General features: G+C 41.6%; 1 protein-coding gene across 3 annotated transcripts in view; it reads left to right on the plus strand.

The window, feature by feature from the left end:
• Positions 1–17500, plus strand: part of LOC147012698 (KH domain-containing, RNA-binding, signal transduction-associated protein 2-like) — a 98230-nt gene that overhangs the window by 29032 nt on the left and 51698 nt on the right. For all 3 annotated transcript variants that reach the window (XM_085853781.1, XM_085853782.1, XM_085853780.1), the window contains 3 exons: positions 1–86; positions 12438–12554; positions 12673–12819. The exon at positions 1–86 is cut by the window's left edge and continues 45 nt beyond it. In XM_085853781.1, coding sequence (XP_085709907.1) covers positions 1–86; positions 12438–12554; positions 12673–12819 — 350 coding nt within the window. The remainder of the gene's footprint in view (positions 87–12437; positions 12555–12672; positions 12820–17500) is intronic.

Raw genomic sequence — 17500 nt, forward strand, 5'->3', positions numbered from 1 at the left:
ATGGCAAAAAGTACATTGACGTTGTGAGCAACAGGAACATGAAGCTGGTAGAAAGGGTAATCATTCCAGTGAAACAACACCCCAAGGTTTGTGTGTTCGGCACTTGTATGCACGATGGCGGTAAATAATGGACAATGATTTCATGTGACCTCATGGAGAAACTGTAAACATAAATAAGCAAAGGGGGAAAAAATCGAAATGAAATGGAAACGAGTAAACATGGCTCTTGTACGATTAGCTTACAGTCAAGTACGAGGGTCGTTCAATAACAAGTCCTCGGATCAAGATACTCGGAGCAGTCCAAGAAACTCCAATTTAAATATGTTGAAAAATTATGGGGGGAATTTTCTTTTACGTCTACTTGTATGTTTAAAACTGAAAAATTTTGGCATTTTTTGGACGATCGTAAGGATTTCATAAGTTCGCAGAACTTATCGAACGTCCTGGTATGTACACAACCGTTAAATGCATTCATAAAGGTTTTATAAAAACTATTTTTTGCACCAATAGCTTTTCTCATTCCGTTAGGGGTATGCTTAAAGTGCTGCCTTTTCAGGCACCATTTTAATGTGCCCGTTCTGATTTGCTTGGAGAATCTTAAAATTAGTTCACGCCACACCAGCAGTGCTTCCTGCAGCTTTTGCTGGGTCAAGTCAGTCGGAAGGTGACAAAACGCCGGTGTTGCATGGCTTAAGTCGATGCTCCGGTGAAGTTACTGATGACGTCAATGACCAAGTAGCCTTGTGATTACGAACTGTGGTCGTGTAGGTCATGTTGGCAGGATGCCAATAAAAAAGAAGAAGAAGAAGAATATAAAACAACTCTTTCCCAAGATTGTTATGTGCTACAAATGCACATGTTGTTTTTTCTTCTTCTTATATTTTATGAAGTGCCACAATACCCATAAAAGATCAAAGGTCATTGTTGACCCAAACTTCCCAAAGCTTGGCGGTGGCTTAATTGGTTGCATATAATTCATGGCTTACAACAGCAGTGTAACTTTATCACCAAAACAGTATGGAAATGCCAAAATGTGTACCATGATTTAGAAAACATGAGAATATCTCATTTGTCTGTTATACCTCCTCGCAAATGTATCCTCTTCTTTTTCATTGCCAGATATACTTCCTGGTGACCGTGGTGATGATCCTAATTGTTGCAGCAGCTTTTTATTATGCTTTACAAAAGGCGGTGTAACTCTCTAAACAATGATTAGATTGAGGCGCAGCTTGTACAACATAAATTAGTGAATGTGACAAATAGAGGGTTTGCCCATACATGACGGAGAGATCGACGGGGAGAGCTTGGTCAATCACACAATATGGTATCCATTTTGATCCAAATGATGCTATGGATACATGGCGATAGACAGATATAACATCAGTCATTGATTTCCAAGCCAACTTCCCCTCTGAATTATTCCCCATTTACACTTATAATTTGGATTAAACAAATTATTGAAATTGATATTAATAACCCATGCCACTCGATAACAGATAGTGCCATCATACTAAAATACACACTTTGGTGTCTGTCTGTCTGTCTGACTGCGATACATTCGGTCGTTATTTATCCAATTTCAAACAAATTTAACAGGAGGAACAAGGGCCGAGCGATGGGTGTTTTCACCACTTCATTTACCCCCCTCCCTGTGGGGGTTTTCCACCTTCAGTGAAACCCGAGTTAAGGTGTATAGATAGCCTATTGTGGTGTTTTTCCAAGGCCACTTCTAATAACAACACAGATGATGAAAACATAATATTAATGTTATGACAAAACTATGAATACTAATAATATCCCCCTTCCCTAAAGGGTATTTCCTCATTGTACAAACGCTGTGTTAATGTGCATAAATATCTTATCGTGCCATTTCATGGAGCACCCCCACCAGATATTTAAAAAAAAACAATAATTATGAACCACAAAAACTTATGATCATCTTGTTAAACAGTCGCTACTACTGTTTAACACTAAACTCAAAGAGCAGAAATCCGACGATGTTCTTGAGGCATTATATGCTTATCGCGTGCCATGCAGACTAAAGGTCCCAAGCCGACTTCTACTGTAATCTGTATACCCCATAGAGCATAATAACATGGCACTTCCTACTTCTCTTGTGTAAGGAGTGGGTGTGCTAGTCCCTTGAAATCACTTTTTGTTGTGACACCAGAAGCAAAAATAATACATTTTTTTAAAAAGGCCACAAAATAATTCATTGTATGAAATGAATTATTATGAAAATAATTCATTTGAAAAATTTGCAAAAACGATTCATAATTACAATTGCATAAAGAAACTAGAGCGGCACTCTGGACAGTGCACACCTTTTCCAAGCTGAACTGTTTATGGTTTGTATCCCACTGAAAGGCTGGATCTACATCTGGATCTTAACCAAAATCGAAGCGGCTTCTTCTTGTCACCTCGCCAACTCATCCACCAAGTTTCATACGAATCCGTCCATGACTTTTCGGAATATCGTGCAATATGTCGTTTTTGTACATCTCTCAATGGTGAAAAATCACTTAAAAAAATTGTAGTATCCGGATCTGGATCTGGATCTTCACCAAAATCGAATCAATTCGTCCTTGTCACACACCAAACCTACCCACCAAATTTCGACCGAATCTATCCATAATGTTTTGAAATATCCTGCTCACAGACAGACAGACAGACAGGGATGAAAACGATATCCATCCATCTTCGGTGGTGGAGGTACTAAATCGATTGAACTCAGTAGAATATATCATGTACTTTTCAATTTGAATTACAAGGACATCAGTAAACAATGGACAAATACATATTGTGTAAGGGATTTGAACATGAGTTACAAGTACCATTTGTGCCATTCACTAAGATGGGAATGCTAAACAGGCCAATTATGGCAAATATGGCAACTACAATAAAATTTATATATGTTGATAACATTATTACAGAAATAAAACTACTCCAAAGTTAACGATGGGGACACAAAAGAAAAGAAAAAAAAGCTTTTGGCATGAACATTTTTTTTTTTACACTTCCATGACCTAATCTGTTGAACTCTCTCATACATTAATATTAACAACAAAAACGATCTTATAATGCTTCATCTTCCTCTCTCACACATGTGGTACTCTTTACTGTTTCACAATGCACTACTCTTCTGCTATTTTAACAGACTGCTCTCATTTCGACCTCTCCTTCATTCCTTGCCTAAAAAATCCAACTATTACAGCGCTTCTTCTCTCCATGCTCTGAATTCGCCTTCATTGCATCCATCAAGAATTGTGTTAAATCGCATCTCTGACCTAAAACTTTTAAAAACCACAGTTTGCCATGGATGCTCGCTTTCCATCAACCATTCTTTTTTTCCAACTTCAGTGCCAACTCACCCCCCTCACCCCTCACTCTCACTCTCAAAGCAACCATCCCACTCTTCTCCCTCCAAGCCTCCCTCTCACCTCTTTCAAAAATTCCCCTCACCTTTCTCCCACCTTTCATCCCCCTCACTCTTCCTTCTCTAAGTTGCCCCCCTCTCATCCACCAACCTGCCTCCCTCCACTGCCCTCTCACCTCCATCTCTTCACTCCACCTTCTCAAATCCTCAACTGCCATCTTCCTTGTCTCTTGTCCCCCCTCTCTCACAGCACCACAGAGCCTTTTCTCCTCCTCATTCGGCCCCCCCCCCTCGCTCTTCTGCCGTACCCCACACTCCTTCAGCCACCCTCCTTACCTCCCCCCTCGTCCCTCGTCCGACCCTCCCCCGCCCCTCCACCTCCTGCACCAAAAGCCTCCTCCCCTACCTCTTCATTAAAAGTGTGGACCTCAACTATCCGGGGCCTTCGCTCAAACCTTTCAGATCTTTCCATGCAGGTTGCCACTGACAAACCAGACATTATCTGCCTAACAGAAACTTTCCTCTCCCAAGACGTGTCTGACTCCCAAGTATCTCTCCCTGGTTACTCCCTCTTACGGTATGACAGACCTGAGCCTCGTCCTGGTGGAGGTGTTGCTCTCTTCATCAAAGACTCTATTCCTCACTCTCCCTGCACTGCTCTCACTCCCCCACACCCCCAGGAATACCTCTGGCTTCGTCTTCCCCTCCACTCCCACCTCATGTTTATATGTGTACTGTACCGTCCACCGAACAGTGATGACTCCATCTACACCTCACTCTCCGAAAACATGGACCATCTTCTATCTTCTCATCCAAACTCTCTCTTCCTCTTATGTGGCGACTTCAATTGTCATCACGCCAGTTGGCTAGGTGTGGGTACCTCTCTCACCTGCCATGGGACATCAGCAAAAGCTTTCTGTGACTCATTGGGACTGACTCAATCGGTCAACTTCCCGACCCGGATCTCAACCAATGGTACTCCATCTCTTCTGGATCTGATTTTGACAAATTTCCCTGACAATATCTGCTGCTCTTCCTTCGCTCCAATTGGTTCTTCTGACCACGTCCTTATTAAAGTGGACATCTCTCTGGCTGTTATCAGAGAACCACCTCACCGCCGTCGAGTCTGGCATTTCACTCAAGCCGACTGGCAGGGTCTCCGAGCAGCCATCAAACTTACAGACTGGTCTCCTATCACTACTTTCTCAAACATCAACTCATCCTGGGAATTCTTTCAAAGAAACTTGCTCTCCCTCATGCACAGATTTATCCCCTCTCGTGTTCAGTTGTCTTACCCTTCCTCCCGCCCTTGGTTTACTGAAGCTTGTGGCGAGGCAGTTGTCCTGAAACAACTTGCCTTTGCCTCATGGAAAGCAAACCCAACTGAGGGCAATCTCAGTTCTTTCCACAAAGCTCGGAACAAGTGTGTAGCTACCCTCAGGAGAGCCAGAAAACAACATCTTTCTCATCTCAAGTCTGAACTCTCTAACCTCTCTCCCTCCTCAAAATCCTGGTGGCGTTTAATCAAATCTGTTTCTGGTGTATGTTCCCCCTCCATCCCCTCCCTTACCTCAAATGGCCGCACTGCTGATTCCACACGTGATAAAGCTGAATGTCTAAACTCGGTGTTTGCAGCTAAATCTTGTGTCCCAAACCCATCACTATCTCTACCCACTTTACCCAGTCGCACCCAACTGTCCCTGGACTCTGTATCCTTTTCTCCTGACAAGGTGGAGAGCTTGCTTTCAAACCTCGAGTCAGATTCTGCAACCGGTCCAGACGGCATCAGCCCACGTGTCCTCAAAGCCTGCTCTTCTGCTCTTGCTCACCCTCTCTCTGTTCTATTCACCCTCTCATTTTCCCAAGGTCATCTGCCATCTGCTTGGAAATCTGCTAACATCACTGCCCTGCATAAAAAAGGTGCAAAAACAGATCCCTGTAACTATAGACCAATCAGCCTTCTCCCAATCATCAGCAAGGTTATGGAATCCATCATCGCTTCAGACATGAAATCCTTCCTCTTCTCCAATGGCTTGATTTCCAATCATCAATTTGGTTTCAGACCAGGTCACTCTACCCTAGATATGCTGCTACTGCTCTCCCATCAATGGATGGAGGTCCTCAATGCCAGACAGGAAATCCGAGCCGTATCCCTGGACATATCACGTGCTTTTGACACAGTCTGGCACCCTGCCCTACTCACCAAACTCTCTGCCCATGGTATTCAAGGCCATCTCCACTCATGGCTCGCAGACTTCCTCTCCTGTCGCAGTCAACGTGTGGCCCTAAATGGAGTTCTTTCATCCCCTCTTCCTGTGCAGGCTGGAGTTCCTCAAGGTAGCGTTCTGGGCCCTGTTCTTTTTCTGGTTTTCATCAATGATCTCTCGGACTCTCTGGAAAATCCTCTATTTCTCTTTGCCGATGACTCAACCCTCTGCCGTACCATCTGTCATCCCTCAGCCCGGCAAGCAGCAGCTTCTTCGCTCACTGCAGATCTGGATAAAATCACAAACTGGTCCAACACGTGGAACATGTCTTTCAATCCAGACAAATCTCACACTCTCACTATGTCTCTTCGAAAGGACCGTTTACAAAACCCCCCATCCACTTTCTCAACAATCCTCTGGAAGAAGTCTTTTCTTTCAAGCTTCTGGGTCTCACTATCTGCCATGACCTTTCCTGGGAAAGTCACATTTCCAACCTTGCCTCAAAAGCCAGTCGCCGACTGGGAATCCTCCGTCGTGCAAAGTCCTTCCTCGGCCCTCTTGAGCTCCTGACCACTTACAAAGCTTTTGTCCGTAGCCTGATGGAGTACTGCTCTCCCCTCTGGGCTGGTGCTCCTGCCTCCCACCTTTCTCGACTTCACGCTGTCGAAACCAGGGCTTTTAAGATCATTGGCATCTCCCGCAATGAAGCTGAGTCTTTGGGCCTCTCACTCAATCACCGCAGGTTGGTCGGTGGTCTTTCTGTCTTCTACCGACTCCTCTCCAGCCTTGCCCCCCTGCTCTCTCTGCGATTTGTCCCCAGCACATTTCCACAGGGCGCTCAAGGTCCGCCAACAACCCCCTTCTGGTAAAAGTACCAAAATCACGAATCAGTGCTCATCTTCACTTTTTCATTCCTCTTTGTTCGCGCCTTTGGAATAAACTTCCTCACTCTATTCTTTCCCATTCTTCCCTTCAGGCTTTCAAAACAGCTGTTCACCACCACCTCTTATCTTCCCCCATCCAAATCCTCGATCTTTTCTACCCCCGATAATCCACCCAAGCCCACTTCCTTCAATTCTCCTGCTTTCCTTCCTGAAAGTCCCTTTAATGTCCATCTTCCCCTCGCCATGTTCCCCGTCCCATCCCCATCCCTCTCCCTTCCACAGTTCACCTGTGTCTGTTCCCCAATGTTTTGTCCCTTCCACTCCCGCCCCTCTTGTCTCATGCCTCCTTGCTGTGAGTTGTGTGTTAGCTCTCATACGAGCCTCGACCAAGGTATACAAAAAAAAAAAAAAAAAAAAAAAAAATTGTTATTGCAGCAAAAAATTCCTATTTAAAGAATGATAGACCAGTGAACAATCATTGTAAAATTTTCTCATCTTAGTTTGAAATATTAATATTTTATTGTTATTTGATTACAGACAAAAGGATGAAAAGTAAATATTTGTAACACGGGACAAATGAGACAAAGAAAATGTAAATGGTGGACACGGTTAACCTTATTCGAACAGAAATATGACTCATTAAAAGGTTCATCATCATCATCATCATCATCATCATCATCATCATCATCATCATCATCATCATCATCATCATCATCATCATCCCATACGTTTTGACAGATCGTCAGTGCTGTTGAAGCAACCTTTTGGCAAAGGTTATACTGAGTGTTTTAGCTTTGCTTTACGAGCGTTCAATCAGGGTAAGGATTTGTAATTTTGTTCAAGGTGCTGGTGATAACTTTCCAAATGCTTTGTGAAGGACAACATGTGATCTTTACCATCTTTCAACGAACAATACTAGAAGAAGTGTCCACCGGCTTAACATCCTTGCGATGAATGGCATACACACTGATGCACCGCCCTGGATGCGAAGCACCAGGGTGATAGTTTATAGCTTGACAAAGATTAGAACCTCGACTAGACAGCTCAAAGAGGAGTGTGCACACCTAAATCATTCATCACCAGCAAGTACCAAATCCATAACTAATCCAACAATGTTAGTGCTTGCACATGTATAAGCAAATAATGTTTGGAAGTTCACATAACAAACTTTTCCCGGTTCTATTTTACAACCAACAATAAGGTTTATGAATAATTATTGGAGTATTACCTCCACCACCGAAGGTGGACAGGAGTTATGTTTTAACCCCTGTTTGTCTGTGAGCAGGATATCCCAAAAAGTTATGCGTGGATTCCGACGAAACTTGGTGGATTGGTTGGGTGTGTGACAAGTACAGATTGATGAGACTTTGGTGAAGATCTGGATCCGAGAATTTTTTTATATCTCAATTGAATCTTCACCATTGAGAAATGGGGCCAAAAACGATATGTCGCACGATATTTCGAAAAGTTATGGACAGGTTATGACAAAACATGGTGGATGAGTTTGGTAGGTGACAAGAACTCACAGATTAGATTTCGGTTCAGGTCCGGATTCAGATCTGGCCGATCAATGGGATACAAAACGTAAACTGTTCAGCTTGGCAGAGGTATGCGCCATGAGTCTTCCGTTGCTTGTAGTGCCATTCTCGAGTTACCATTCTCTGGACCATGGTTATGTTTTTCACCTCTGTCTGTCTCTCTGGTTGGCTGCTTGTCTGTGAGCAGGATGTCTCAAAAAGTTATGGACGGATTTGGACGAAACTTGGTGGACTAGTTTGTCGTGTGACAAGGACAAATTGAAATGATTTTTTTTATGAAGATCCAGATTCATATGCAGAAACGAGAAATTAAATTTTTTTTAGTGATTCTTCACCATTGAAAGATGGTGCCAAAGACGATATTCAGTATAGCACGATATTTCAAAAAGTTATGCAAGGATTATGACGAAACTTGGTGGATGAGTTGGGTAGGTGACAAGAACAAGCCAATTAGGTTTTGGTTTAGGTCCGTTTTCAGATCAGGCCTATCAGTGGGATACAAAACGTGAACTGTTCAGCCTGGCGAAGGGATGCCTCTACCCAGTGCCATTCTAGTTTTTACACATATTTTCATTTTATATGAAATAAATCTTTTTAATTGCCAATTTCACTTATTTATTGAAGGTATCTATCTGGAAGCAGTTCTGTTCAATCGTCTTTGTCCAGATCCTAGTGGTTTACAATAAACTGCATAATGTTCACATTGTCTCACAGACTTTGTACATTACATTGAAGAACACAGACAGTATTTTGTCTCACTTATCAGATTGAACATCACCATTGTACAAAAAGGGCAGATTGGTATTTCCGTCAATCCATAGATTGGTATTTAAGCATGCAAAAAGGTTTTGGTATTTAAATAATGTACAGAGAGAAACCGATTTTGTGAAACCACACATGGCAAGAATGCTAATCACCAAGAGTAGCAAATGTTTCTGTGAAATGTGAAATATTTTCTCTCCAAAACTTAATTGTATGAGTTTTAGAAAGTTCATACAATTTAAATTTAATTTGAATATGATAAGATAAAAGGTCATCTTGGACAATATTTAAATGTCATAAATGCTGTGACATCTAACATGTTAAGACAAATTTTCATTTGTGAAATTCCCTTCAATAAAACAGAAATCAAATCTTGGTATGTTGAAAAATATAAAACTGAAATCAAATCAGATTAACTTTCTGCAAGACATGGAAGTTCTACACATATTTCTTTGAAATATGTGGGCTATACACTCTCCACCATACAAAAAAACCGAACACGTGATTGCTATTGATGCGATTTATATATGTGACATCATGGGACACAGATAAGCTGCAAACCTCTGGCAGAGATAAATGCTGAATGATTACATATCCATTTCATTGTGACCTAATCACCTAATGCTCCATTATGGTGGATTCTTTCACAAAGGGATCCAATGTGGAAGTAACAATCTTAATATGTCCACTATTAGAGTAAGCTGAGCAACATCAAGTGCTTGTCTTACCCAATTCTGGCAGCAATCACTGCATTGAGGTCCAGGAATGTGTTTGGAGTACTCTGGACAATTTGAAACCAATTGTGTAGATGGTTCGTGTGAAGGTATGCGTCCTTTGTGGGATTCATTACTTTGGGATGTGCACTTGATAGCGCATCTCTTGTTGATGTAGTGGCTTGAAAATGTCTTCTGAGGTCATAAACAGTTCCTCTCCTCACTTTAAAAAGCCTTACGACATGGCTAATGGAAGACCCTGCTTGAAGATGTCCACCGATTCAACATCTCTGGTTTTCTGACAGACGTGACATTGCAATGGATTGTTAAATAATGCAATCAGTGTGTTTTTGGACATTACACATGCTGTTGTCTCAGGAAGACTTTCAAATTTACTCAGGAATGCCTTGTATGACCTCCACTCCAAAAACCGATGGATGCAAGAGTTGCATCTGCTTAAAAATTATTGCCTGAGGCATTTACGTCATGTGGAAACTTGCAATCAGCTGTTCTGCACATCCCTCATGCCAAAAAGGCACTTTGAATGAACGCTGGAACAGTCCTTCAGTAATTACATTATTTAAAGGCCAGGAAGACACAGAAGAACTTCCCCAAGGTAAGACAAGCACTTGAAGTTGCTCAGCTGACACAATCGAAGAAAATCAAGTCAGCAGCTGTTAATGAAATTAATTAATGAAATGACATTAACATCCCATCCAGCACTGTATGCCAAAGGCTGATTGCAGCAAGTCTCCATGACAGGGTTACAGCAAATAAACGACTGCTGAGACCACAGAATCAGGTGAAAAATCTGAAATTTTCAAGGCAACACCAAGATTGGGTGACTGAACAATGGAATGGGGTACTCTGGTCTGATGAATCCAAGTTTGAACCTTTTTGGATCGAAGGGACGACAGTTTGTATGCCAAAGATCTGGAGGTCATGATGACATGTAATGTTTTCAGCCTACTATTAAGCATGGGGGAGGGTGTGTGACTGTATAGGGTTGTATCTTACCTTTTGATCAAGGAAACAATGTTAACATCAGTCAGATGCTAACAAAAGAGAAGAACAAGCCAGTAGGCGACGTGGCTGCTCACTCTAGATGGAAAGCTGGCCGACGCGACTAGCCGATATTCATGTACATGCTATCAATCAATTTAGCGCAATAAATATGATTATCACAGCCCTCTTAGTTTGCGCCCAGAAACTCGCCTTGTGAAATTTCAGGCATGTTTCCAAAGAGACTCTAACAAATGGCAGCCCTGGTAATTCCATTTATCTATTCGCTAAAGATTTTATTTTTTATATGATGCTGTAAGACATTCTCCTTGGGCACAAAAAAACAGGTCCCTCGGAGGTCCAGTTTCGGAGGTATTGTTTTTTTTGTACAGTCCACAACAAGTGTATGATGTACGATAAAGTATTTTAGCTGTTGCTAATCAACGGAGGTGTGCATAGCAACCATTCATTTTTGTGTACATGCTCGCCACATTGTACACATTTCACCCAAGTTTCATCAAAATCAGACTCTTTCTCTTAGAGATATTCGCAATTAACCGTTTCTGAAATGTTCGACATGTACTCGCCCAAAACCTATCTCCTCCTACAAATATTTTTTTGTTAGGGCTGCTAATTGGCATGAAGGGAGCTAGATAGATTGCACACAGAACTCTAAGCTTCGATTTTTCGATTTTTTGACCACTTTAAAGGGTGGTTGCTATGCCGTTGCTAGGGCCTGGGGTCCCATATTCGAAAGCACACTATTCCCAGAAATATTGGTCTTACCTACCAAATTTCATTGGAATCGGTTGAGTGGTTTAGCCCCTAGGCTTGACCAAAGTTTCGCAGACAGACAAACAGATGGAAATGTCCAGAATAAGGGTGCTCTAAGATCAGCCAACAAGCAGATACTGCAGCACCATGCAGTTATTTGTGGAAATCCTTTCATCAGAAGAGGATTCATTTTCCAACAAGATAATAATCTAACACACACTTCCAACATAATAAAACAGCATTTTGAGACAAATGTTACAGCTGGTTTGCTCCAGGTGTAAGAATGGCCACCCCAAAGTCTGACCACGAGTCCCATTGGGTCCATATGGGATTACCTGGAATTAGAGAAGAACAGGAAGAACCTAATCAGCCTTAACGAGCTGTGCAATGTACTACATGATATTTGGCACAATGTTCCTGGAAGAGTGATTCATTCGCATACAGGAAACTTGGCTAAAAGAGTGATGGCACTCAAGAAGGTAAAGGGTGGACACACAACTTATTTGCTAATACTATTAAATGACATTGTTCATATTATTAGCCCCTGTTGGACTTAGTCTGAAACGGGGGTTTATGGATTTGGTCTCAATTTTTGTGTCCTTGCGTGCGTGCGTCCGCAACCCTATCTCAGACGTATATGGAACGATTTTATTCGTATTTCATATCTCAGATATGTTCTTTAATACAAGGATTACATATATTCACAGATGTAAACATGAAAAGTTAAGGGTAAAGACTTGAACCACACTTGTTGAAGTAAACACTTAATAATAATTTTGGTTAGTGTTCCAATATGAGGCCTATTCGGTTCAAATCCCATATGCTAAATGTATTTGTAAATTGTCTCCTAATGGCCTTGTAATTCACAATAAAGTACATACAATGTTGTTGACCAATGTCTTTGTATTTATGTACAAGCTCCACCTTGAGCTGAAGATATATGTAAAAAATAAATAAAAGGTTCCAACTGCAGTATTTTGATTACTGATGCCAGTCGCCATGCAATGCCTTGGATTTATTTTCAATGGCTCTTCAAGGACTAACATGGATGTCAGGTGCATAATAGTATGAACACAGAAAAAGGAAGTGCACATTTTCAGTTATACTGCCATTTTGCTATCACCTTGTGCAGGACAATACCACACATTAAGTTAGGCCTGATTATGCTCCTCTCCCTGCAGTTCAATTTCGTCGGGAAGCTTCTGGGACCCCGAGGAAATTCTCTCAAAAGGCTAAAAGAGGAGACAGGAACTCGAATGTCCATCCTCGGAAAGGGTTCCATGCGTGACAAAGAAAAGGTACAAAGATGTGCAAAAACTGGCATGGAATGCACAGGGAATTACGAAGCATCGTTTTCTAGATACTGTGAAATTATCTTCCGATCTTTGCCCCTGTTTTTTTTTTTTTCCTCCTTAGGAAGAAGAACATAGGAAGAGCGGTGATGCCAAGTACACACATTTAAATGGAGAGCTGCACGTGCTCATTGAGGTGTTTGCACCACCCTCACAAGCGTACAGCCGTATGGGTCACGCATTGGATGAAGTGAAGAAGTACTTAGTGCCGGTGAGTTCCATCAACTGTTGCACAAAATAATCCTTCAATTTTCTCATTGTCAAATCGCTTTTTTTTTCTTCTCATTACCATGCCACACAGTCATGCGCCAACCCAACTGTGCCATGTGACCCTTGAACAATACAGCAATAGTCTTTGACCTTTGTGGTTAATTGAACAATAGGAGTAGACTTGTGGGGTTATACATGCAATTAGTGAAACGTGCTTGGAGATTTTCAGTTCTCCAATTAGTTGGAAATAATACAATGAGAGAGAGTAACTTTTTGGTGAAGTGGTTAATGACTTGCTTCTTTCTCCAATGGATGGTGTGGGTTTGACTCCCATGGCTGTTCACTCTCACAAACTCACATTTGGCAAACATGATGAGTATTTCAAATGCTACTTCCTACGAGATTAGTAGAGGCTGTACCCTGCAATGGACTCAAATTGGCTTTTTGACTTTTTGTACAAATATAGATTTACAGGATTAGTTTTCTCACACACCTGTTATTCATAATTCATAAAATAACAGGTGTTCCTTAATTATTGAAGCTAACATTCCTCCATCGAGACAAGATTGTCATACATTATTTCAGGGATAACAACTTGTTTGTGCATTGTAATACGCCTGGTGTTGACTTAACGATAAAGGTGGCTCGCATTAAGATTTTAGGGTCTTAAGTTTGAGCCCCTGTCCAACCGTGGAAATAACACCATGTGGGTTGACTCAGCCTGTCCTCCTTCAGAAGATGGCAAAATGAGTACCAGTTTACTTGGGTAATAAGCCATTTGAGTATCCTGGTCGGAGTGGTGACTCGTCCAAGATTGTACTCTTCAGCCAAATGAAACTACCTCGGCAGCCCTATTTGCCTCGTGGCATGAAAGGAATGGTTTTTGTGCATTGCCACGTCATGCTATTCTTCAGTTGAAATATTTCCAGCAGAGTGTACCACCTACTGTAAGATTTCGAAGAAAAAACAAAAACAGTAATATCATCCTCGTATGTCTAATCTTTATGCTCAGACTTATCTTTGAGCTGTCGACTCTGGGTTTGAATTTCAGCTCAGCTATAAACTGTCATCCTGATGTTTCACAGGCATGGTAATTCATCAATGTGTGTGCTTTCCATTGGATGGACGTTAAACTGAGCATCCCGTCTGCCGGCATCCGTTAAAATTCCCACGGTGTCCTTCGCAAAGAGGAGGCGAGCTATCGCCATCATACACCTGAACAAATTACAAATTCCTGCTCTAACTTACAGTGGGGGTGGGGAACAATGCATGAATGGCACAATCGCACACCCAGCAAATGATGATAACCGCAGCCTTGTGCTGCATTTGAAAGAGGAAGAAGTCTGTACCAAAACCACATAATTTTTGCCAAGACATAAATGTGCCTTTTTGGCGTTTTCACAACATGCTTGTGTCAGAGTCCATTCCTGGCTCAGCAGGATGGGAGGTGGATTAGTGATCATGTTTCCTGTGAATTGCCTTTCTGGGGATAAGAGAGAGAGAGAGAGAGAGAGAGAGAGAGAGAGAGAGAGAGAGAGAGAGAGAGAGAGAGAGAGAGAGAGAGAGAGAGAGAGAGAGAGAGAGAGAGAGAGAGAGAGAGAGAGAGAGAGAGAGAGAGAGAGAGAGAGAGAGAGAGAGAGAGAGAGAGAGAGAGAGAGAGAGAGAGAGAGAGAGAGAGAGAGAGAGAGAGAGAGAGAGAGAGAGAGAGAGAGAGAGAGAGAGAGAGAGAGAGAGAGAGAGAGAGAGTTATAGTATTGATAACTTGCTCTGTAAGGAGCAATGAGCCTTTTGGAAGGCATAATAAATGAGCCAATGTGCCATCATACTAACTCATCCATTGGTTAATGGCACAGATCAATCAGAGATGGAATGTTTTTTTTTTTCTAAAAAGCAAGATAAACAGGAATTATATATTTTTAATCGCAGAATGTGTATTATTTTTTTTTCTTTGATGAAATCGATAAACATCATCACCATATGAGGGTGATCTGGGAAGAGAGGGGGGCAAGCTGCAGGGTGGGAGAAATCATCGCCTGCTCTATCCCTAGTCACATACTTTGTGTAATATATCCAGGTATTTGAAACTGGGTTACCTGCATCATGAGCCATTGTATTGATCAGATGGGAAGACTAATTACAGGCCAAGGGTTATGCATGATGATGTTCAAATCCGGATCTAAAAGTATTTGGCGACGTGAAAAATGGAAGAGAAAAAGCACAAGTTATAGCAAATAATATCAGCTGCGAAGGGTGTGAAAAAATTTTTTTCTATTAACTTGAACAACTCGAAGCCAAAGACTTTCAAAAAAAGAGCAAATAAAGAATGAAGTACAGTGTTTTATCCACAGAATTCAACATTATAATTGTTTTGTTTAAAAAAAAAATCTTTCATTAAAATCAGACTTACTAATGGCAAGTTCTTACCATGTGCTTGATCAAAAACCATTTGTGAATAACCTGTGACAAAACCAATGTCATCGATCTATAGTGAGCTTCCGACAAGGTTACAAATGAAATAAAAATGGATGTGCCAACTTGGAAAGGTGTCGAGGTCAGTTGACAGTTGGTGGCACCAATTTACCACCTTTTGAATCGTGCTCTCCCAGTGGGACCCAAATTGGCTTGAGTCGACCCCTCTCGATGCTTAAAATGCGATTCCACAAACACTCGCAGCATCCACGGTTTGTCGCCAACACAATTTGCTCTTTTGTACAAATGAAAGAAATAACAACAAATGCAACACGGCAAAGAGCAGAAAATTTCCTCTCGTATGTATTTTTGCCTTTCGTTTCCTTGCTTGCTTATTTATTTGATGTGGTTTGGAGGGGGGACTTCATGCTCGTGTTCCTCCAGCTATCTGATACATGTCACAGTGCCAAATAGATGACTTCTTGCTTTTGAATCATTTCCACAACCAATCAGTCATAAGTGGCCTGCTTTCATGCTGTGCAGTATACAATTGAGGATTCTCGCTGATGAATATTCATCAACACAAATCCGTTGCACAGTACAACACATATGTATGCATATACATATATATATATATATATATATATATATATATATATATATATATATATATATATATATATATATATATATATATATATATATATATATATCAAAACATGTGGAGTGTGAGAGCACTCCCCTGATCCCCATTGGACAGAGTCCACACCAAAGCATCACCTGCAACCCAGAGGCCTCAGCCAGGTGACTCTGTCAAACAGACAAAGATTACATGGTCAACATCAGTTAAACATCAAACGGAGCTGCCTATCTGGGTTTGGGGATTATTTGCCCTCATCAGGATGCGATACCGATAAATATCTAACAAATGATGACCACATTCGTCATTGGAGGTGGCAGTTTGGTGTAGAACTAATTTCATTGGGGATTGGGGAGTGCTCGTCACACCCCACATGTTTCGATTTACACGCCAATCACATCACATGCCTTCTGGATGAATGGTTTGCATTAGCGGGAACAATTGTCTGGGTGGCAGACGGATGATTGCGCTTTGCGGATTATGCGGTTTTACTGTGTGAGACATAATCCGCAATGATGCTCACCATAACAGTCAGGAGGTGCGTCTGATGTACATGTATACATGTATACATGTAAATATACATACATATGCATATACATATACAGTGCCTTGAGAAAGTCTACACCCCTTTCAAACTTTTGTTGCCTTATCGCCTGGAATTAAATTGCATTAAATCAGACTTTTTCCACCTTTGTTTACACATCATAACCCACATCTTCAAAGTGAAACACAAATTCTACAAATTTCAGAAAATTCATCAAATACATAACTAGAATATCTTGGTTGGATGAGTGTTCATGCCACTTATAATAGAAATTGTAGGTGTGCTCAAAGACAAACAATCACCTTCAAAATCACACACCAAGTTAATTGGCCTCCACCTGTGGTAAACTGTCGTGATTATGAATGTTTAAGAATAGAATCAGCTGTTCTTATAGGTTTCCTCTGGTGGGTAGTGCATTTCACAGCAAAGACTCAACCATGAGTTGAAGGAGCTTTCAAAAACCTCTGGGATAAAGTTGTGAAAAGGCACAGATCATGGGATAGGTAGCCTGGTTTAGTGGTTGGCTTAGTGGTTAGCGTGGCGGCTTGGGATCCTAGGATCCTGAGTTCAAGCCTTGTTGACCGCTGAATTAATGCACCAGGAGGTTGACTCAGCCTGTCATACTTCCGAGGTCAGAAAAATGAGTACCAGTGTACTGGTAAAGAGGGACACTGCATCAGCGGCATAGCCGTGTCCCAACCAAGGATACAACCAGCAGCCACAGGTTGCACTCGATAAAGAGAGATGGGATGGGTATAAAAATATTTCAAAGACCTTGAATATCCCTTGGAGCAGAGTCAAGGCAATCATTAAGAAATGGAAGGTGTATGGTACCACCAAGACCCTGCCTAAATCAGACAATCCCTCCAAACTGGATGACCAAGCAATTAGGAGACTGATCAGCGAGGCCACGATGAGGCCACTGAAAAATTTTCAAAGAGCTACATGCCTTTACGGCAAAGACTGGTCACTGTGTGCATGTGACAACAATATCCTAAGTACTCCACAAGTCTGGCCTGCATGGTGGTGTGGCAACAAGGAAGCCATTACTCAAAAAATATATGCCTGGTGTTGGCTCAATGGTGAGCA

This window comes from Eptatretus burgeri, chromosome 14 (assembly GCF_056783735.1).
Source record: "Eptatretus burgeri isolate ZD-2024b chromosome 14, Ebu_testis_v1, whole genome shotgun sequence".
In the NCBI taxonomy this organism is placed as follows: domain Eukaryota; kingdom Metazoa; phylum Chordata; class Myxini; order Myxiniformes; family Myxinidae; genus Eptatretus; species Eptatretus burgeri.